Source organism: Oncorhynchus clarkii, chromosome 2 (assembly GCF_045791955.1).
Source record: "Oncorhynchus clarkii lewisi isolate Uvic-CL-2024 chromosome 2, UVic_Ocla_1.0, whole genome shotgun sequence".
Classification (NCBI taxonomy): domain Eukaryota; kingdom Metazoa; phylum Chordata; class Actinopteri; order Salmoniformes; family Salmonidae; genus Oncorhynchus; species Oncorhynchus clarkii.
In genome coordinates, this window is record NC_092148.1 from 92137098 (window position 1) to 92161097 (window position 24000).

At 45.2% G+C, this 24000-nt stretch overlaps 2 protein-coding genes across 2 annotated transcripts in view; one reads left to right on the forward strand and one right to left on the reverse strand.

The window, feature by feature from the left end:
- The window catches only part of LOC139376285 (uncharacterized), a 1125987-nt gene that overhangs the window by 696360 nt on the left and 405627 nt on the right, over positions 1-24000 (forward strand). The gene's annotated exons all lie outside the window — the stretch shown is intronic.
- The window catches only part of LOC139376209 (tetraspanin-18B-like), a 124903-nt gene that overhangs the window by 29583 nt on the left and 71320 nt on the right, over positions 1-24000 (reverse strand). The window contains exon 2 of the mRNA XM_071118511.1: positions 17354-17431. Coding sequence (XP_070974612.1) covers positions 17354-17356 — 3 coding nt within the window. The 5' untranslated portion in view covers positions 17357-17431. The remainder of the gene's footprint in view (positions 1-17353; positions 17432-24000) is intronic.

A 24000-nucleotide genomic window follows, 5' to 3' on the forward strand; every position in this document is an offset into this window, starting at 1 on the left:
CCAGCTATAGCACACTGTAGCCCACAGCTGGAACTCAACTCACAGACCAGCTACAGCACACTGTAGCCCACAGCTGGAACTCAACTCACAGACCAGCTACAGCACACTGTAGTCCACAGCTGGAACTCAACTCACAGACCAGCTACAGCACACTGTATACCACAGCTGGAACTCAACTCACAGACCAGCTACAGCACACTGTAGCCCACAGCTGGAACTCAACTCACAGACCAGCTACAGCACACTGTATACCACAGCTGGAAATCAACTCACAGACCAGCTACAGCACACTGTAGCCCACAGCTGGAACTCAACTCACAGACCAGCTACAGCACACTGTAGTCCACAGCTGGAACTCAACTCACAGACCAGCTACAGCACACTGTATACCACAGCTGGAACTCAACTCACAGACCAGCTACAGCACACTGTAGCCCACAGCTGGAACTCAACTCACAGACCAGCTACAGCACACTGTATACCACAGCTGGAAATCAACTCACAGACCAGCTACAGCACACTGTATACCACAGCTGGAACTCAACTCACAGACCAGCTACAGCACACTGTAGCCCACAGCTGGAACTCAACTCACAGAGGAAGTGTGAAGCTCAGAGCTGTTGGACTCACATAGACTTTATGATTAGATCTTGGCATCAGCTAATGTTGGGGATCCTAATAAATACTAACGAGTATACAGGGATCTCATGGTCAAACTGTAACGCAAAATCATAACATAAAGCACTGCTACTACTCTGCCCTCAGGCAAAGGACTTGGTCTGAGTAAGCATTACAATACCTCTACTGTACCGTACACCACAAAAGAATGGCGTGTCTGGTCTCTGATGAATTCCCTCACTCAAGCAGACCCCTTTAGCATTTATATTCATTGTACTAAAAAAGTCTTGTTTAGACTAGAAGCAAAATCAGCACAGGCACTTGGAGCCAAACAGCTATTGGGAAAGGCCACAGTGTGTATTAATGTTACAGTTTCAGAAGCTGTTGCGTGCCAGCGGACATACATCAGTACCCCCCTTTATGGCCTCTAGGGGACATACATCAGTACCCCCCTTTATGGTCTCTAGGCCTCTAGGGAACATACATCAGTACCTTTATGTTCTCTAGGGGACATACATCAGTACCCCCCTTTATGGCCTCTAGGGGACATACATCAGTACTCCCCTTTATAGCCTCTAGGGGACATACATCAGTACCCCCCTTCATGGCCTCTAGGGAACATCAATTAGTACTCCCCTTTATAGCCTCTAGGGGACATACATCAGTACCCCCCTTTATGGCCTCTAGGGGACATACATCAGTACCTTTATGGCCTCTAGGGAACATAAATCAGTACCCCCCTTTATGGCCTCTAGGGGACATACATCAGTACCCCCCTTTATGGCCTCTAGGGGACATACATCAGTACCTTTATGGCCTCTAGGGAACATGAATCAGTACCCCCCTTTATGGCCTCTAGGGGACATACATCAGTACCCCCCTTTATGGCCTCTAGGGGACGTACATCAGTACTCCCCTTTATGGCCTTTAGGGGGGTGGGGGGGGGGGGCTCTTCATGCTGGCACAGCCCCAGTGAGTGAGTCTGAGGCACAATACTGAACAAAACTGGACTATAGTCTGATTAACTAACAGACAGTCTGATCCTCCATCTCACCCTCCTCTTCATCCTCTTCCTCCTCCTCCTTCTAAAGACATCTGAATACTGCTTCTAGCAGAACTTGGACTTTAAAAGACCTTCGATTGAAAAACGAGAAAAAAAGCAGCAATAGTACTGTTTGTCCAACTTGAGACGCCGTAGCCGGTGTAGATATTCTCACAATAGTCCGAATTAATCTAAGATAACTCAAGAAATCGGTAATAAATGTGTACGCTTTTTGCCCAGGAGGTCTTAGTGGCATAGATGTTTTGTGTAGTATTTTATCACGTGAAAACATTTTAACGATAAAATGTGCTAAATGAAAACAACCACTTCATAGTAGAATCCCTACAGTTTAACAATCACCAACGAAGGAGGCGTAGACTTCGGCTATCAAAGTTCGGCTTGCCTGAAGAAAAAAAAAAAGTTGTTTGCACGAACAGCAAAAAATGCCGTCATAATATATTCACAAACTGTTATGGATGGGATGCATGCCGACGACTTAACCTTCATCCTCCTCTCTCCTTCCACCTCCTCCACATTCTCCTACATACGGCAGATTGGCTCCTCTCCAGTTCCCACTTCATAGTGTCAGCACCTCTAACAGACAGAATGGAGGAGACAGTAACAGGCTCAGGGAGGATGGTTCGATACACAGCCCAGGAAAGGCAGGCAGTTGATGGGCATTGATCCCCTGAACCACCTCTCTCCTTCTGGGTCTCCCTCTGGATCTCAGTGTGTGTGTGTGTGTGTGTGTGTGTGTGTGTGTGTGTGTGTGTGTGTGTGTGTGTGTGTGTGAGTGTGTGTGTGTGTGTGTGTGTGAGTGTGTGTGTGAGTGTGAGTGTGTGTGAGTGTGAGTGTGTGTGTGAGTGTGAGTGTGTGTGAGTGTGTGTGTGTGTGTGTGTGTGTGTGTGTGTGTGTGTTTGTTATTTTATTAGGATCCCCATTGGCTAGTGGTAAAGTAGCAGCTACTCTTCCTGGGGTCAAAACACGAAACACGAAACATGACAGAATTACATACATTTAAAACAGTGTACACATGACTGACAAACTGAAATGGTCCACCCACACAGACAGCAACAGCGCCTCTTCAACCTCAGGTGGCTGAATACATTTGGCTTGTCACCTAAAACCCTGACAAACTTTTACAGATGCACAACCGAGAGCATCCTGTCACCGCCTGGTACGGCAACAGCTCCGCCCACAACCGCAAGGCTCTCCAGAGGGTAGTGAGGTCTGCACAACGCATCACCGGGGGCAAACTACCTGCCCTCCAGGACACTTACAGCACCCAATGTCACAGTAAGGGCAAAATGATCATCAAGGACAACAACCACCCGAGCCACTGCCTGTTCACAACGCTATCATCCAGAGGCGAGGTCAGTACAGGTGCATCAAAGCAGCTTCTATTTCAAGGCCATCAGACTGTTAAACAGCCACCACTAACATTGAGAGGCTGCTGCCAACATACTGACTCAACTCCAGCCACTTTAATACATTTAATAAATGGATCACTAGTAACTTTAAAGGGACCAGGGACCCCCTCCCAGGCAAACCGGAGAGCCAGGGACCCCCTCCCAGGCAAACCGGAGAGCCAGGGACCCCCTCCCAGGCAAACCGGAGAGCCAGGGACCCCCTCCCAGGCAAACCGGAGAGCCAGGGACCCCCTCCCAGGCAAACCGGCGAGCCAGGGACCCGCTCCCAGGCAAACCGGCAAGCCAGGGACCCCCTCCCAGGCAAACCGGAGAGCCAGGGACCCCCTCCCAGGCAAACCGGCGAGCCAGGGACCCCCTCCCAGGCAAACCGGAGAGCCAGGGAGCGGGTCCCTGGCTCGCCGGTTTGCAGTACCTCCATGGACCGAACTGCAGTACCTCCATGGACCCCTAGGGGTCGTGGACCGCAGGTTGAATACCCCTGATCTAGCTCAATATAGGGTGACTGTAATAGCTGAAATGCACTATAAACAAAAAGCAGAGAGAGAAAGAAGAGAGAGTAGATTGAGTGATGTGGATATGCCCGAGGTTCCATTGTTCTCGATAAAATCACAATTTAGATCACACAGATAGTCTACCAATGAGTCTAACATCACAGATAACCTACTGCTGAATCTCACATCACAGATAGTCTACCAATGAGTCTAACATCACAGATAACCTACTGCTGAATCTGACATCACAGATGGCCGTATAGAAGTAAACAACGACAGAGACAGGTCCTGATTTAGGGATGGACAACCCCCTCCCTATTTCCCAGAGGAGTAAGCACACTGCTGTGAGGGTCACATGGTGAAACGGAGTAATTGAGACAGAGATCTTATGCTAAACAGTAGTCAGCCCAGAGTGAGCAAACTTATAAAAAATAAAAAAATTATGTTGGGGTCAGAATCTGAAGACTTGTTGATGCATAGTTTTTTAGACCAGCACTAGGCTTAATCTGTCTGGGAAACTGTCCCTTTATGTTTGTTTGATAATCTATTGAAAAGGGGATTTTTAATTGGTCTTTTAAAGGGGGAAATGAAACATGGGACTTTAGGACAGTTTTTTTATCGTAATATTCCTGTTGGGATTTTGATATGACACAAGGCCAGAGGAGGGGTTAAGGCTGAGGGTGAGAGTGTGTTTGGGGTCTTAACGCTAGTTACGGAACGACTAGCTTCTGTCGTTCTGCAAGGCCAGAGGAGGGGTTAAGGCTGAGGGTGAGGGTGTGTTTGGGGTCTTAACACTAGTTACGGAACGACTAGCTTCTGTCGTTCTGCAAGGCCAGAGGAGGGGTTAAGGCTGAGGGTGAGAGTGTGTTTGGGATCTTAACACTAGTTACGGAACGACTAGCTTCTGTCGTTCTGCAAGGCCAGAGGAGGGGTTAAGGCTGAGGGTGAGAGTGTGTTTGGGATCTTAACACTAGTTACGGAACGACTAGCTTCTGTCGTTCTGCAAGGCCAGAGGAGGGGTTAAGGCTGAGGGTGAGAGTGTGTTTGGGATCTTAACACTAGTTACGGAACGACTAGCTTCTGTCGTTCTGCAAGGCCAGAGGAGGGGTTAAGGCTGAGGGTGAGAGTGTGTTTGGGGTCTTAACACTAGTTACGGAACGACTAGCTTCTGTCGTTCTGCAAGGCCAGAGGAGGGGTTAAGGCTGAGGGTGAGAGTGTGTTTGGGGTCGTAACACTAGTTACGGAACGACTAGCTTCTGTCGTTCTGCAAGGCCAGAGGAGGGGTTAAGGCTGAGGGTGAGGGTGTGTTTGGGGTCTTAACACTAGTTACGGAACGACTAGCTTCTGTCGTTCTGCAAGGCCAGAGGAGGGGTTAAGGCTGAGGGTGAGAGTGTGTTTGGGATCTCCGCTTAACACTAGTTACGGAACGACTAGCTTCTGTCGTTCTGCAAGGCCAGAGGAGGGGTTAAGGCTGAGGGTGAGAGTGTGTTTGGGATCTCCGCTTAACACTAGTTACGGAACGACTAGCTTCTGTCGTTCTGCCCCTGAACAAGGCAGTTAACCCACTGTTCCTAAGCCGTCATTGTAAATAAGAATGTGTTCTTAAATTACTTGGTTATAAAGGTTAAATAAATTAATATATATGTATATTATATATTAAAAAATATTAAAAATACAGTAAACAAACTTTAACCACTAGTGGGGAAATAAGCATCTTCACAGGGTTCCAGGAAGAACCCTTTTTGGTTCTATTTATTTATTTTTTATTTTACTTTTGAATTTTACCCCTTTTTCTCCCCAATTTCGTAGTATCCAATTGTTGTAGTAGTTACTATCTTGTCTCATCGCTACAACTCCCGTACGGGCTCGGGAGAGACGAAGGTTGAAAGTCATGCGTCCTCCGATACACAACCCAACCAAGCCGCTGCTTCTTTAACACAGCGCACATCCAACCCGGAAGCCAGCCGCACCAATGCGCCGGAGGAAACACTGTGCACCTGGCCACCTTGGTTAGCATACACTGCGCCCAGCCCGCCACAGGAGTCGCTGGTGCGCGATGAGACAAGCCCTCCCTAACCCGGGCGACGCTAGGCCAATTGTGTGTCGCCCCACGGACCTCCCGGTCGCGGCCGGTTACGACAGAGCCTGGGCGCGAACCCAGGACTCTGATGGCACAGCTGGCGCTGCAGTACAGCGCCCTTAACCACTGCGCCACCCGGGAGGCCATTTTTGGTTCTATTTAGAACTATTTTGGGTTCCATGTAGAACCCTCTGGGGAAAAGGTTCTACGTGGAACCAAAAATTGTTCTGTAAAGGGTTCTCCTATGGGATACAGCCGAAAAACCCTTTTAGGTTCTCGATAGCACCTTTTTTTTCTAACAGTGTAGGAGTAATTTCACCCTTCATCAAACAAAGCACAGTACATCAGAGCTGTGGGACCACATTAGGCCCAGGGACAGCTTAGACTGCCATGTGTCTAACGAGTGATCACTCAGGCCCTGTTAACAGGCCCTGTTCCCTGTTACCAGCCCATACAGTATGTTAGTTAGATAGAGGACTGTTACCAGGCCATACAGTATGTTAGTTAGATAGAGGACTGTTACCAGGCCATACAGTATGTTAGTTAGATAGAGGACTGTTACCTGTTACCAGTCCATACAGTATGTTAGTTAGATAGAGGACTGTTACCAGCCCATACAGTATGTTAGTTAGATAGAGGACTGTTACCAGGCCATACAGTATGTTAGTTAGATAGAGGACTGTTACCTGTTACCAGTCCGTACAGTATGTTAGTTAGATAGAGGACTGTTACCAGCCCATACAGTATGTTAGTTAGATAGAGGACTGTTACCAGTCCATACAGTATGTTAGTTAGATAGAGGACTGTTACCAGCCCATACAGTATGTTAGTTAGATAGAGGACTGTTACCTGTTACCAGGCCATACAGTATGTTAGTTAGATAGAGGACTGTTACCAGGCCATACAGTATGTTAGTTAGATAGAGGACTGTTACCTGTTACCAGTCCATACAGTATGTTAGTTAGAGGACTGTTACCAGTCCATACAGTATGTTAGTTAGATAGAGGACTGTTACCAGCCCATACAGTATGTTAGTTAGATAGAGGACTGTTACCAGCCCATACAGTATGTTAGTTAGATAGAGGACTGTTACCAGGCCATACAGTATGTTAGTTAGATAGAGGACTGTTACCAGCCCATACAGTATGTTAGTTAGATAGAGGACTGTTACCAGGCCATACAGTATGTTAGTTAGATAGAGGACTGTTACCTGTTACCAGCCCATACAGTATGTTAGTTAGATAGAGGACTGTTACCAGTCCATACAGTATGTTAGTTAGATAGAGGACTGTTACCAGCCCATACAGTATGTTAGTTAGATAGAGGACTGTTACCTGTTACCAGGCCATACAGTATGTTAGTTAGATAGAGGACTGTTACCAGGCCATACAGTATGTTAGTTAGATAGAGGACTGTTACCAGTCCATACAGTATGTTAGTTAGATAGAGGACTGTTACCAGCCCATACAGTATGTTAGTTAGATAGAGGACTGTTACCAGGCCATACAGTATGTTAGTTAGATAGAGGACTGTTACCTGTTACCAGCCCATACAGTATGTTAGTTAGATAGAGGACTGTTACCAGTCCATACAGTATGTTAGTTAGATAGAGGACTGTTACCAGCCCATACAGTATGTTAGTTAGATAGAGGACTGTTACATGTTACCAGCCCATACAGTATGTTAGTTAGATAGAGGACTGTTACCAGCCCATACAGTATGTTAGTTAGATGGAGGACTGTTACCAGCCCATACAGTATGTTAGTTAGATAGAGGACTGTTACCAGGCCATACAGTATGTTAGTTAGATAGAGGACTGTTACCAGTCCATACAGTATGTTAGTTAGATAGAGGACTGTTACCAGGCCATACAGTATGTTAGTTAGATAGAGGACTGTTACCAGCCCATACAGTATGTAAGTTAGATAGAGGACTGTTACCTGTTACCAGTCCATACAGTATGTTAGTTAGATAGAGGACTGTTACCAGTCCATACAGTATGTTAGTTAGATAGAGGACTGTTACCAGCCCATACAGTATGTTAGTTAGATAGAGGACTGTTACCTGTTACCAGCCCATGCAGTATGTTAGTTAGATAGAGGACTGTTACCAGGCCATACAGTATGTTAGTTAGATAGAGGACTGTTACCAGTCCATACAGTATGTTAGTTAGATAGAGGACTGTTACCAGCCCATACAGTATGTTAGTTAGATAGAGGACTGTTACCAGGCCATACAGTATGTTAGTTAGATAGAGGACTGTTACCAGTCCATACAGTATGTTAGTTAGATAGAGGACAGTTACCAGGCCATACAGTATGTTAGTTAGATAGAGGACTGTTACCAGCCCATACAGTATGTTAGTTAGATAGAGGACTGTTACCAGGCCATACAGTATGTTAGTTAGATAGAGGACTGTTACCTGTTACCAGCCCATACAGTATGTTAGTTAGATAGAGGACTGTTACCAGCCCATACAGTATGTTAGTTAGATAGAGGACTGTTACCAGCCCATACAGTATGTTAGTTAGATAGAGGACTGTTACCAGGCCATACAGTATGTTAGTTAGATAGAGGACTGTCCCTGTTACCAGCCCATACAGTATGTTAGTTAGATAGAGGACTGTTACCAGCCCATACAGTATGTTAGTTAGATAGAGGACTGTTACCTGTTACCAGCCCATACAGTATGTTAGTTAGATAGAGGACTGTTACCAGCCCATACAGTATGTTAGTTAGATAGAGGACTGTTACCAGGCCATACAGTATGTTAGTTAGATAGAGGACTGTTACCAGCCCATACAGTATGTTAGTTAGATAGAGGACTGTTACCAGCCCATACAGTATGTTAGTTAGATAGAGGACTGTTACCAGGCCATACAGTATGTTAGTTAGATAGAGGACTGTTACCTGTTACCAGGCCATACAGTATGTTAGTTAGATAGAGGACTGTTACCAGCCCATACAGTATGTTAGTTAGATAGAGGACTGTTACCAGGCCATACAGTATGTTAGTTAGATAGAGGACTGTTCCCTGTTACCAGCCCATACAGTATGTTAGTTAGATAGAGGACTGTTACCAGTCCATACAGTATGTTAGTTAGATAGAGGACTGTCCCTGTTACCAGCCCATACAGTATGTTAGTTAGATAGAGGACTGTTACCAGTCAATACAGTATGTTAGTTAGATAGAGGACTGTTACCTGTCCATACAGTATGTTAGTTAGATAGAGGACTGTTACCAGGCCATACAGTATGTTAGTTAGATAGAGGACTGTTACCTGTCCATACAGTATGTTAGTTAGATAGAGGACTGTTACCAGCCCATACAGTATGTTAGTTAGATAGAGGACTGTTACCAGTCCATACAGTATGTTAGTTAGATAGAGGACTGTTACCTGTTACCAGCCCATACAGTATGTTAGTTAGATAGAGGACTGTTACCAGCCCATACAGTATGTTAGTTAGATAGAGGACTGTTACCTGCTACCAGCCCATACAGTATGTTAGTTAGACAGAGGACTGTTACCAGCCCATACAGTATGTTAGTTAGATAGAGGACTGTTACCAGCCCATACAGTATGTTAGTTAGATAGAGGACTGTTACCAGCCCATACAGTATGTTAGTTAGATAGAGGACTGTTACCAGTCCATACATTATGTTAGTTAGATAGAGGACTGTTACCAGTCCATACAGTATGTTAGTTAGATAGAGGACTGTTACCAGGCCATACAGTATGTTAGTTAGATAGAGGACTGTTCCCTGTTACCAGCCCATGCAGTATGTTAGTTAGATAGAGGACTGTTACCAGCCCATACAGTATGTTAGTTAGATAGAGGACTGTTACCAGGCCATACAGTATGTTAGTTAGATAGAGGACTGTTACCTGTCCATACAGTATGTTAGTTAGATAGAGGACTGTTACCAGGCCATACAGTATGTTAGTTAGATAGAGGACTGTTACCAGCCCATACAGTATGTTAGTTAGATAGAGGACTGTTACCTGTTACCAGCCCATACAGTATGTTAGTTAGATAGAGGACTGTTACCAGCCCATACAGTATGTTAGTTAGATAGAGGACTGTTACCTGCTACCAGCCCATACAGTATGTTAGTTAGACAGAGGACTGTTACCAGCCCATACAGTATGTTAGTTAGATAGAGGACTGTTACCAGTCCATACAGTATGTTAGTTAGATAGAGGACTGTTACCAGCCCATACAGTATGTTAGTTAGATAGAGGACTGTTACCAGTCCATACAGTATGTTAGTTAGATAGAGGACTGTTACCTGTTACCAGGCCATACAGTATGTTAGTTAGATAGAGGACTGTTACCAGTCCATACAGTATGTTAGTTAGATAGAGGACTGTTACCAGGCCATACAGTATGTTAGTTAGATAGAGGACTGTTCCCTGTTACCAGCCCATACAGTATGTTAGTTAGATAGAGGACTGTTACCAGTCCATACAGTATGTTAGTTAGATAGAGGACTGTCCCTGTTACCAGCCCATACAGTATGTTAGTTAGATAGAGGACTGTTACCTGTCCATACAGTATGTTAGTTAGATAGAGGACTGTTACCAGGCCATACAGTATGTTAGTTAGATAGAGGACTGTTACCAGTCCATACAGTATGTTATTTAGATAGAGGACTGTTACCAGTCCATACAGTATGTTAGTTAGATAGAGGACTGTTACCAGGCCATACAGTATGTTAGTTAGATAGAGGACTGTTCCCTGTTACCAGCCCATGCAGTATGTTAGTTAGATAGAGGACTGTTACCAGCCCATACAGTATGTTAGTTAGATAGAGGACTGTTACCAGGCCATACAGTATGTTAGTTAGATAGAGGACTGTTACCTGTCCATACAGTATGTTAGTTAGATAGAGGACTGTTACCAGGCCATACAGTATGTTAGTTAGATAGAGGACTGTTACCAGCCCATACAGTATGTTAGTTAGATAGAGGACTGTTACCTGTTACCAGCCCATACAGTATGTTAGTTAGATAGAGGACTGTTACCAGCCCATACAGTATGTTAGTTAGATAGAGGACTGTTACCTGCTACCAGCCCATACAGTATGTTAGTTAGACAGAGGACTGTTACCAGCCCATACAGTATGTTAGTTAGATAGAGGACTGTTACCAGTCCATACAGTATGTTAGTTAGATAGAGGACTGTTACCAGCCCATACAGTATGTTAGTTAGATAGAGGACTGTTACCAGGCCATACAGTATGTTAGTTAGATAGAGGACTGTTACCAGTTACCAGGCAATAAGTGTGTGTGTGTGTGTGTGTGTGTGTGTGTGTGTGTGTGTGTGTGTGTGTGTGTGTGTGTGTGTGTGTGTGTGTGTGTGTGTGTGTACTAAAATAAATCCAGACTAATATTTATTTAATGTTGCCCAACTAATATGCGATCACTACAGAAGCCCGGAAGTGCCATACTTGTTTATTAATTTGACAAGAGGGACTTAATTCTTAATACAGTGACACCATTACATGACAAGTGAAATGGGTTTGGCAATAACACTAGAATAGACGAGCTGCTACTGAAATGAGAGCAGAAACAGTCCTCTACTGTTAGCTAATGAATCATTCAGTTAAACTCTAAGGCCATAATGACATGATGCAAACGGTAGGAAAGTACTGTATGCAACGATTTTAGCCATAAAAGTTATCAGGCAAAACGGTACACACACACGCACACGCACACGCACACACACACACAAACACACTCATTTATTTGTAAGGTTGGCTGTGTGGGAACCTTCATGGTGATAGCTTTACATGTCTGTCTGCAGGCTGTTGTGTCTCGGTCTGAAGTCCCCTTTAACCTCTCGATTCACGCCTGTCTGCTGTGTGTGTGTGAGTGTGAGTGTGAGTGTGTGTGTGTGTTGTGTGTGTTGTGTGTGTGTGTGTCCTTTGCCCTCTGGATCCATGCAGGTCTGCTACCGAGGGATGCTGTGAATGCTAATGCTATAGATCTCCATGCTAATCAGGTCTCACAAAGACACGACCACTGCACCGCTGCGACAGTCTGAAGGGACAAAGCCCCCCGGTGGTGTCTTTGTGAGCCATAGCCATCTTTTTACGAGCCCTGGCCGTCTATAGAAAGCCCAGATGTCCCTTGCCATTCTCTTGGCTCTTTGACAAAGCACAATGTATGTTGCGATGTAAACTATCATAGCTCCGCGGCTGGGAAGACCCATCCATTTTTCTCTGAGCTGATGGCCAGGGATCCTTCACCTAGCTATCTATCTCCAAGCCTTTACTGATGGCCAGGGATCCTTCACCTAGCTATCTGTCTCCAAGCCTTTACTGAAGACCAGGGATCCTTCACCTAGCTATCCATCTCCAAGCCTTTACTGAAGACCAGGGATCCTTCACCTAGCTATCTATGCCCGAGGACTCAGGCGCGACGCCCGCTGAATGCCCATTATGCTAACCACGTCCCCCAAAGGCTAACTTTCTAGCCCTTGCTATCTGCTTGCTTGCTAACCCGGCCTGCTAACTGCTAGCCTGCCCCGGTCTACTAATTGCTAGCTTGTTTAGCCCCGGTCTGCTAACTGCTAGCTTGTTTAGCCCTGGCCTACTAACTGTTAGCTTGTTAGCACAGGCTTGCTAACTGTCTGAATCACCGTGTCCCCAGCCAGCCCAACCACTCACTGGACCCATATTTATTTTCAATCTCTTTTAGATTTTTAATTCGATTATACCTTCCGGTAACTTGCCTCACCCAATGCGATACGGAATCGCTATTATTTTTAATTTTAGAACACATTCAAGAACCTCCAAAAGCTAACCAGCCACTTAGCTACATGCTATTTAGTCATTTTTAGCCACTGCTAGCGGCTTTTACCTTCTGCACAGCCAGCGCTGTTTTTCAGCCTGGATAATTCTCGGCAGTCTACCAGTTTCGAACTGTCTCTTCACAACAACGCAGGATTCCTGCTGTAATCCCTTACCCACTACTTCTGATCTTCCCAGCTAGCTTGCACCCAGTACCGAAGCTATCCCTGAGGCCCACCTCCCAGCCTACTCAGCTGTTCACCCGAACCCCACTCATACACGGCTAGAGCCCAATACTCCACCGGATCCTTGCTGTAAACTCTGGACCTTGGCTAACGCCACTGCCACGAAGCTAGCACCAGTTAGCCGTGAGCCAGGCACATCTCCCTGCTAGCAGGCACATCTCCCTGCCAACCCTGAGCAGACCCCCCCTACCATCCCCGGGCTACTAACTTTAAACACTGTGTCGCTAGCGTAGTGGCTGCTTCCCTGTCCCATCTACTGCTGCCCCCTGGACACTGTGATCACTTGGCTACATAGCTGATGCCTGCTGGACACTGCGATCACTTGGCTACATAGCTGATGCCTGCTTGACTGTCCATTAATCACGGTACTCCATTTTGTTTGTTTATGTTTTATCTGTCGGCCCCAGCCGCACTCAGGCTGTGTGTAGTTAATCTGACCCTCTCTGCCTAGTCATCACCATTTTACCTGCTGTTGTTGTGCTAGCTGATTAGCTGTTGTTGTCTCACCTGTTGTTTTTGCTAGCTCTCCCAATCAACACCTGCGATTACTGTATGCCTCGCTGTATGTCTCTCTCAAATGTCAATATGCCTTGTATACTGTTGTTCAGGTTAGTTATCATTGTTTTAGTTTACAATGGAGCCCCTAGTTCCACTCTTCATACCTCTGATACCTCCTTTGTCCCACCTCCCACACATGCGGTGACCTCACCCATTACAACCAGCATCTCCAGAGATACAACCTCTCTTATCATCACCCAGTGCCTGGATTTACCTCCGCTGTACCCGCACCCCACCAAACCCCTGTCTGCGCATTATGCCCTGAACATATTATACCATGCCCAGAAATCTGCTCCTTTTATTCTTTGTCCCCAATGCTCTAGGCAACCAGTTTTGATAGCCTTTAGCCGCACCCTCATACTACTCCTCCTCTGTTCCACGGGTGATGTGGAGGTAAACCCAGGCCCTGCATGTCCCCAGGCACCCTCATTTGTTGACTTCTGTGATTGAAAAAGCCTTGGTTTCATGCTTGTCAACATCAGAAGCCTCCTCCCTAAGTTTGTTTTACTCACTGCTTTAGCACACTCTGCCAACCCTGATGTCCTTGCCGTGTCTGAATCCTGGCTTAGGAAGGCCACCAATAATTCTGAGATTTCCATACCCAACTATAACATTTTCCGTCAAGATAGCACTGCCAAAGGGGGAGGAGTTGTAGTCTACTGCAGAGATAGCCCGACCTTTCCAGGTCTATACCCAAACAGTTCGAACTACTAATTTAAAAAATTACTCTACCCAGAAATAAGTCTCTCACTGTTGCCGCCTTCTACCGACTCCCCTCAGCTCCCAGCTGTGCCCTGGACACCATTTGTGAATTGATCACCCCCCATCTTGCTTCAGAGTTTGTTCTGTTAGGTGACCTAAACTGGGATATGCTTAACACCCCGGCAGTCCTACATTCTAAACTAGATCCCCTCAATCTCACACAAATCATCAAGGAACCCACCAGGTACAACCCTAAATCTGTAAACAAGGGCACCCTCATAGACGTTATCCTGACCAACTGGCCCTCCAAATACACCTCCGTTGTCTTCAACCAGGATCTCAGCAATCACTGCCTCATTGCCTATATCCGCTGCGGATCCACGGTCAAACAACCAGCCATCATCACTGTCAAACACTCCCTAAAACACTTCTGCGAGCAGGCCTTTCTAATCGACCTAGCCCGGGTATCCTGGAAGGATATTGACCTCATCCCGTCAGTTGAGGATGCCTGGTCATTCTTTAAAAGTAACTTCCTCACCATTTTAGATAAGCATGCTCCGTTCAAAAAATGCAGAACTAAGAACAGATGTAGCCCTTGGTTCACTCCAGACCTGACTGCCCTCGACCAGCACAAAAACATCCTGTGGTGGACTGCAATAGCATCGAATAGTCCCCGCGATATGCAACTGTTCAGGGAAGTCAGGAACCAATACACGCAGTCAGTCAGGAAAGCAAAGGCCAGCTTCTTCAAGCAGAAATTTGCATCCTGTAGCTCTAACTCCAAAACGTTCTGTGACACTGTAAAGTCCATGGAGAACAAGAGCACCTCCTCCCAGCTGCCCACTGCACTGAGGCTAGGTAACACGGTCACCACCGATAAATCCATGATTATCGAAAACTTTAACAAGCATTTCTCAACGGCTGGCCATGCCTACCTCCTGGCTACTCCAACCTCGGCCATCAGCTCGCCCCCCCCCCCGCAGGTACTCGCCCAAGCCTCCCCAGCTTCTCCTTTACCCAAATCCAGATAGCAGATGTTCTGAAAGAGCTGCAAAACCTGGATTCGTACAAATCAGCTGGGCTTGACAATCTGGACCCTCTATTTCTGAAACTATCCGCCGCCATTGTCGCAACCCCTATTACCAGCCTGTAACCTCTCTTTCATATCGTCTGAAATCCCCAAGGATTGGAAAGCTGCCACAGTCATCCCACTCTTCAAAGGGGGAGACACCCAGGACCCAAACTGTTACAGACCTATATCCATCCTGCCCTGCCTATCTAAGGTCTTCGAAAGCCAAGTCAACAAACAGATCATTGACCATCTCGAATCCCACCGTACCTTCTCCGCTGTGCAATCCGGTTTCCGAGCCGGTCACGGGTGCACCTCAGCCACGCTCAAGGTACTAAACGATATCATAACCGCCATCGATAAAAGACAGTACTGTGCAGCCGTCTTCATCGACCTGGCCAAGGCTTTCGACTCTGTCAATCACCATATTCTTATCGGCAGACTCAGTAGCCTCGGTTTTTCTAATGACTGCCTCGCCTGGTTCACCAACTACTTTGCAGACAGTGTTCAGTGTGTCAAATCGGAGGGCCTGTTGTCCGGTCCTCTGGCAGTCTCTATGGGGGTGCCACAGGGTTCAATCCTCAGGCCGACTCTTTTCTCTGTATATATCAATAATGTTGCTCTTGCTGCGGGCGATTCCCTGATCCACCTCTACGCAGACGACACCATTCTGTATACTTCTGGCCCTTCCTTGGACACTGTGCTATCTAACCTTCAAACGAGCTTCAATGCCATACAACACTCCTTCCGTGGCCTCCAACTGCTGTTAAACGCTAGTAAAACCAAATGCATGCTTTTCAACCGTTCGCTGCCTGCACCCGCACGCCCGACTAGCATCACCACCCTGGATGGTTCCGACCTAGAATATGTGGACATCTATAAGTACCTAGGTGTTTGGCTAGACTGTAAACTCTCCTTCCAGACTTATATCAAACATCTCCAATCTAAAATCAAATCTAGAGTCAGCTTTCTATTCCGCAACAAAGCCTCCTTCACTCACGTCGCCAAACTTACCCTAGTAAAACTGACTATCCTACCGATCCTCGACTTCAGCGATGTCATCAACAAAATAGCTTCCAATACTCTACTCAGCAAACTGGATGCAGTTTGTCACAGTGCCATCCGTTTTGTTACTAAAGCACCTTATACTACCCACCACTGCGACCTGTATGCTCTAGTCGGCTGGCCCTCGCTACATATTCGTCACCAGACCCACTGGCTCCAGGTCATCTACAAGTCCATGCTAGGTAAAGCTCCGCCTTATCTCAGTTCACTGGCCACGATGGCAACACCCACCCGTAGCACGCGCTCCAGCAGGTGTATCTCACTGATCATCCCTAAAGCCAACACCTCATTTGGCCGCCTTTCCTTCCAGTTCTCTGCTGCCTGTGACTGGAACGAATTGCAAAGATCGCTGAAGTTGGAGACTTTTATCTCCCTCACCAACTTCAAACATCTGCTATCTGAGCAGCTAACCGATCGCTGCAGCTGTAGATAGTTCATCGGTAAATAGCCCACCCAATTTACCTACCTCATCCCCATACTGTTTATATTTATTTACTTTTCTGCTCTTTTGCACACCAGTATCTCTACCTGCACATGACCATCTGATCATTTATCACTCCAGTGTTAATCTGCTAAATTGTAATTATCTGCCTACCTCCTCATGCCTTTTGCACACAATGTATATAGACTCTCTTTTTTTCTACTGTGTTATTGACTTGTTAATTGTTTACTCCATGTGTAACTCTGTGTTGTCTGTTCACACTACTATGCTTTATCTTGGCCAGGTCGCAGTTGTAAATGAGAAAAATTCAAAAAATGTAAACAATCTCCAAGTCAACTGGTAGGGCATAAGGCTCAGCATCCTTCTCCTCCTGTTGACTGTGTGACGTCTCTTCACGCTTCCTGAACTCAGCAGCCTATAAGAGACAAGCCTGTCGACAGGCACTTCTTTCCTGTTCCAGCTTTAAACGAATGTCTGAAGATGTCTCACTGACTATATCAGCTCGCTGTTTGGCTAAACTGGAGGGCACACACACACACACACACACACACACACACACACACACACACACACACACACACACACACACACACACACACACACACACACACACAGGAAGAGGACTGGTGTGACAAAAACACATTCATGGAGAGAGTGCTTTGAGGTTATGAGAAATCTGAACTGTCTTTTTTTTTGGGGGAGGGGGTTCAGATAACCTCCAGCCCCGCTGAGAGTTTGTGACTTTTCCGTGGAATTGGAGTGAATAAAGGGAGAAGAAGAAGAAGAAGGTTATTAAAACAGTCCTTTAAACGTACCATGAGTCTCTGTTGATGCGTCTTGGTTCAGGCGACGGCTTCTCTCCAGTTTCCCCCTCCTCTCCTGTTTTCCTTTAGCTGTGGGACAGAAAGACGAACCATGTCAGAGGTTAGTTAGTTAGGGGTGAAAGGTCAAGTTGATGATATCCCCCTGATATCCCCCCCTGCCATTACTAGTCCTGTGTGCAGTAACCAGAACCACAATGGTGACACAGTTTCTCACTTTTGACCTACTGTAAAGAAAAAGGAAAAAAAGCAACTATCCACATAACAGAACATGAACATAAGGAACGTGGATAAAATAAGCTATAAACTAAAAGCTATAAACTATAACATGTTATAAGACATTAAAATGGTGAGGTTTGACATCCATTATTTATGACGTTGCAAGTGCTCCTCGTGGTGAGCCAATCGCGCGTGGAGACTACTCCATATCACACTGATGCTCCTCGTGGCGAGCCAATCGCGCGTGGAGACTACTCCATATCACACGGATGCTCCTCGTGGCGAGCCAATCGCGCGTGGAGACTGCTCCATATCACACTGATGCTCCTCGTGGCGAGCCAATCACGCGTGTAGACTACTCCATATCACACTGATGCCCTGCTGGAGAAAACAAATGTGACGCAGCTACCACCTCTAATAGTTCCAATCCAGTGTGTGTGTGTGTGTGTGTGTGTGTGTGTGTGTACTACCAGTCAGGTAAAAATATTATACCTGCCACCAGGTATTAGGGATCTGTGTACCATACGGTTCAGTTAATTGGCCCTTTAATACTATGTAGTGTGTAACATGTACAACACACACACACACACACACACACACACACACACACACACACACACACACACACACACACACACACACACACACACAACCACACATTCTTCTCATACCCGGTTGTATTTGTAGCTAACCTTTGATTAGTATCTCATGCATTATGCACCGAGAAACTAGCATACCTTGCTAATTACACGTTGCTAACTCTAACTGTCGCTGTGGATCTCCAGCTGAGTGTGGCTAACGAGCCTAAATGAGTTTTTCCTGCTTCAGTCTTCTGTTCTGTTCAGTGTCTATGGCTGTGTTTAGTAGACAGGCAACCCAATTCAGATATATATATATATTTTTTGGGATCAATCACATCCGATCTTTTCACATCAGATCTTTTTCAGAGCTGATCTGATTTGCACAAAAGACCAATTAGGGAAGAGAAAAAAAAATATATCAGAATTGGTCTGCCTGTCTAAACAAAGCCTTAGTGAGTCCCAGCTGAACATAACGATATGGCAATGCAATGGAGGGCTAATTCCTGCTAGTAGCTATTCCTGCCTCTTCAACTCAATACAGAAATAGTCAGAAGCAGAAAAGATATTCTGATTGAATGACAATACTTTGGAGTGGAAAGTAGCTATACTGGCAGTGACACTGACAACTCTAACATCAAATATCTATGGGTAGAAGACTGAGCTGCCTGTGGAGACATTCTCCTCCATTAAATGTGGAAATGCCAGGATGTGTGCATTGTGACAGGTGCAGGGATAGAACGGAGAATCAGAATGTCCCGTGAGAGTTCCGGAACCAGAATCCTCATTATCATCGTCATAATTCGTCTTGTCCTTCCACACCATATTGTCAACAGGCTCCTACAGGTTCATCAAACTGACACAAAACTGACACCTGCAGAACCCCCCCCCCCCCCCCCAATACACCTACACACACATTGTGATAACATCTTCCCACTACCCCAATACAATCACTGGGTAACTAGTGATGCGGAGAGGCAGAGAGATGCTCTGAAATTATACACTCTGTTTTATCACAGGGTTCAGCACCGTGAGACAACAAAAAAACAAAACAATGAACACCCAGGGTGGGGGGGGGGGGGGGGGAATCAATAAGATATCCAGTGAGGTACATCGGATAAAAAACACATATCTATGTGGAATCAAAATCCATCTTCACGAGAGGGGGGGGGGGTTCAGACACACGTTATAGGCTACTGACAATCCAATCAGCTGTGTCTGTGTTCTCTTATCTACAGCCACGTTAATACCTAAACCCTCCCCTAATCCTATAACATCCAGGCACTCAAATTAAGAGTGACCATTGAAACTATGACAGGCTATAAGTGTCATTGCTATAATGAAAAAAATTTAATCTTGAAAAAAATAAAAAATAAAGGACAATGGCAAATGTCTATCTAGCCTACCAAGCTTTTTAGTGCTGGTCGCTGGTAGACAGAGCAACGTTAGAGAGGGTTTCCATGGTAACCACAGGGGGAAGTAGAGCACCAATAGGATCACAGAGAGAAAGGCAAGGCGGCGGTATCGGGTCTATGTTATATGAGGAGAGGGGGGGGGGGGGGGGGGGGGGGGGAGAACGGCAGCGCGCAAGCACACACACACACACACACACACACACACACACACACACACACACTAGACTCAGAAAGCAACAACAATAGAGGTACAGACCTTCGCCTCGCGGGAGACCAGAAAGGCCAGGACACTAAAGGTCTGGCGGAACAGAGAGAGAATAAAGACTTTGCGCACACCAGACAATAGTTTTTCATCTACACCCACCTCCAAGAAAACCTTTTCAACTGGGCCTTCTTAAATCCCTCACTCAACTGTTGACATTTGAGCCTTGATCGCTGTCTGAGAGATTTACACATTAAGCCTCTAGCTAATCAAATAGTGTCTCTGTTGCTTATTCCAGACTGTTAGTATAGTATTACTGCATCTAGTGTTTCATTCCAAATCTGGAGTATTGTAAGTATTAGTATTATATGGAGTATTATAAGTATTAGTATTATATGGAGTATTATAAGTATTAGTATTATATAGAGTATTATAAGTATTAGTGTTATATGGAGTATTATATAAGTATTAGTATTATATGGAGTATTATAAGTATTAGTATTATATGGAGTATTATAAGTATTAGTATTATATGGAGTATTATAAGTATTAGTATTATATGGAGTATTATACGTATTAGTATTATATGGAGTATTATAAGTATTAGTATTATATAGAGTATTATAAGTATTAGTATTATATGGAGTATTATATATGTATTAGTATTATATGGAGTATTATAAGTATTAGTATTATATGGAGTATTATATACGTATTAGTATTATATGGAGTATTATAAGTATTAGTATTATATGGAGTATTATACGTATTAGTATTATATGGAGTATTATAAGTATTAGTATTATATGGAGTATTATATACGTATTAGTATTATATGGAGTATTATATAAGTATTATACGGATGTGTTCTAGTACCCACCTTGTTCCGGATCTTTCTTTTGTCAACTAACAATCTTGCCTATTTAAAACATGTTTTTTTAATTAAAATCAGGGATACATACTACATCATACTACAATCAAATCAAATTGTATTTGTCACACGCGCCGAATACACCTTACAGTTGAAATGCTTATTTTTACAAGCCCTTAAACCAACAATGCAGTTTCTAAGAAAGAATACCGACAACGACAACAACAAAGTAAGAGACACGAATCCAGACTGCCTTGGTAATAACAATACTTCCACCACACAAAAGGATAAATGCTTTTCAATAACGGCCCGTTGCGTTTCTTTTTTCTATTATTGAAGAGTAGCGAATGACTTGTAAGGTTCTGCCGGTAGATAGAAGAGGAAGTCACACCAATAAAGCAGATTACTTCCTCTTGAGTCTGAACACGGTCCTTGCACTCACAACATAGCATCCGCCCTGGCTGAACCATAGTAACCTTGGTAAACCCTTCCTGTACCCTAGTAGCCTTCCTGTACCCTAGTAACACTCCCTAGTAACCCTGGCTACAGGTTCAGGGGTCAGCAAGCAGCAGGGGTACTGGTGAGCTGATGAGAGACAACTTCCTTCTGGGACAGGAAACAGGAAAGGGAAGATACACCAAGAGGTGAAACAGGAAGTGGAAGTGACAGTTGATGACAACTGACTCGCTGTTGGACAAGCAAACTACTATGGCTCCCTGGGCGAGGGGTTCCCTGGGTTGTATTTACAATGTTTTTTGTTCTTCACTGGTTGCCCTTTTCTCGTGGCAACAGATCACAAATCTTGCTGCTGTGATGTCACACTGTGATATTTCACCCAGTAGATATGGGAGTTTATCAAAATTGGATTTGTTTTCGAATTCTTTGTGGATCTGTGTAATCTGAGGGAAATATGTCTCTCTAATATGGTCATACATTTGGCAGGAGGTTAGGAAGTGCAGCTCAGTTTCCACCTCATTTTGTGGGCAGTGTGCACATAGCCTGTCTTCTCTTGAGAGCCATGTCTGCCTACGGCGGCCTTTCTCAATAGTAAGGCTATGCTCACTGAGTCTGTACATAGTCAAAGCTTTCCTTAAGTTTGGGTCAGTCACAGTGGTCAGGTATTCTGCCGCTGTGTACTCTCTGTTTAGGGCCAAATAGCATTCTAGTTTGCTCTGTTTTTTTGTTAATTCTTTCCAATGTGTCAAGTAATTATATTTTTGTTTTCTCATGATTTGGTTGGGTCTAATTGTGCTGTTGTCCTGGGGCTCTGTAGGGTGTGTTTGTGTTTGTGAACAGAGCCCCAGGACCAGCTTGCTTAGGGGACTCTTCTCCAGGTTCATCTCTCTGTAGGTGATGGCTTTGTATGCATTATTTGGTGTTTTTCATTGTACACGGAGGATATTCTTGCAGAATTCTGCATGCAGAGTCTCAATTTGGTGTTTGCCCCATTTTGTGAAGTCTTGGTTGGTGAGCAGACTCAGGTCTGACAGAATCTGTGCAGCAGATCTAGGTGCTGCTGTAGGCCCTCCTTGGTTGGTGACAGAAGCACCAGATCATCAGCAAACAGTAGACATTTGACTTCAGATTCTTGTAGGGTGAGGCTGGATGCCGCGCCAATTCGTTGATATATATGTTGAAGAGGGTGGGGCTTAAGCTGCATCCCTGTCTTTAACCGCACACTTGTTGTTTGTGTACATGGATTTTATAATGTCGTATGTTTTACCCCCAACACCACTTTCCATCAATTTGTATAGCAGCCCCTCATGCCAAATTGAGTTGAAGACTTTTTTGAAATCAACAAAGCATGAGAAGACTTTGCCTTTGTTTTGGTTTGTTTGGTTGTCAATTAGGGTGTGCAGGGTGAATACATGGTCTGTTGTACGGTAATTTGTTAAAAAGCCTATTTGACATTTGCTCGGTACATTGTGTTCATTGAGGAAATGTTCGAGTCTGCTGTTAATGATAATGCAGAGGATTTTCCCAAGGTTACTGTTGATGCATATCCCTGTCTCTCTATCTATCTCTCTGTCTCTCTCTGTCTCTCTCTTTCTCTGTCTCTCATCTCTCTCTATCAGTGGGTAACTATTTAGAAAATAAAAAGGTGTCTTTCTCAGGCTCTCATTCCAGTCACTGAGTCACTCAGTCAACTCAATCACACATCTTAAATGATTCTGATTGAAATCATTACACTGTCCTCGGTCTTCTCAGTGCTAATGTCTTGAGGGGCGATGGAAAGCCTGAGATACGGCTTCGTCCCGAATGGTACACTATCCCCTATAGTGCACTATGGGCCCTGGGCAAAAGTAGGACACTAAATAGGGACTAGAGTGCCATTTGGGACACATCCCATGTGTTAAGAGAGGGAGTTACTTTGACGCTGATTGAAGCTGACTTGAAGCCGTGGCCTTGGCCCTTTGCAAAGCAAGAAGGCAAATGGAAATGAACCAGGTCTCTGCTGGCAACAGATTCTCGCTTGGGTTCCCGACTCAAGTCTCACTAGTACAGAGGATGTCGTCATCAAAGATGCCAATCAAATCCTCTCAGATCTCCACAAAGTGCAAAGGTCAATTTGGGCCAGAGGCTGGTGTCCTGATCTACGGAGACCTCATTCGTGACTGGCTTCTATAATTGATCTACACCAGGAACACGCAGTCTGACATGACGATGAACAGCCCACGCCTACCTAGCTACCTGCTGTTGGTTCTTTAACCTCATCAAATGATGACATCATCTTCCTCTGAGGGTGGTATCCAGATCCCCCCCCCCCCCCAAAAAAACTAAACGGTCCTGAAAATTAGACAGTCGGTATTTCAAAATACCCCGGTATACAGTATATACGATATATCGCCCAACTCAGAACCCCTGCAAGAAGAACCTGTTGCCAGGAGAGACCTGGTTAATATCTGCCTCCAGCTTGGAAAAGAGAAGGACTGATGCAGGCCACATCAACTTCAATCAGCATCAAAGTAACTCCCCCCCCCCCCCCCCAAGGCCTTTTCAGGGGACCGTGATCTCACATATTTTTCCTTATCGCCCTGTAAGCCTTTTAGATGAGGGGTGTCATGCCTGCTGATCTTCTACATCTGCCTTCTGGCTTGTTTTAATTACACCAGATGTGTCAAACGACGGTTACAAAGGACAGCCACACCGTCAGCTACTTGTTGGTGTTTTTCTTTACCCCTTAATCCTCCCTGTCTTTCACTACGTCCCCCTCTCTCCTCCACTCCTTTTACTGCGTCCCTCCTGCCATTCCACTCTTTCTCCAACTCTATCCCACTTCCCATGAAACCCTCAGGCTAACTCTAACCCAGGCTGTGTCTCTGAGGAGAGAGAGGAGAGAGGAGAGAAGGGGGAGG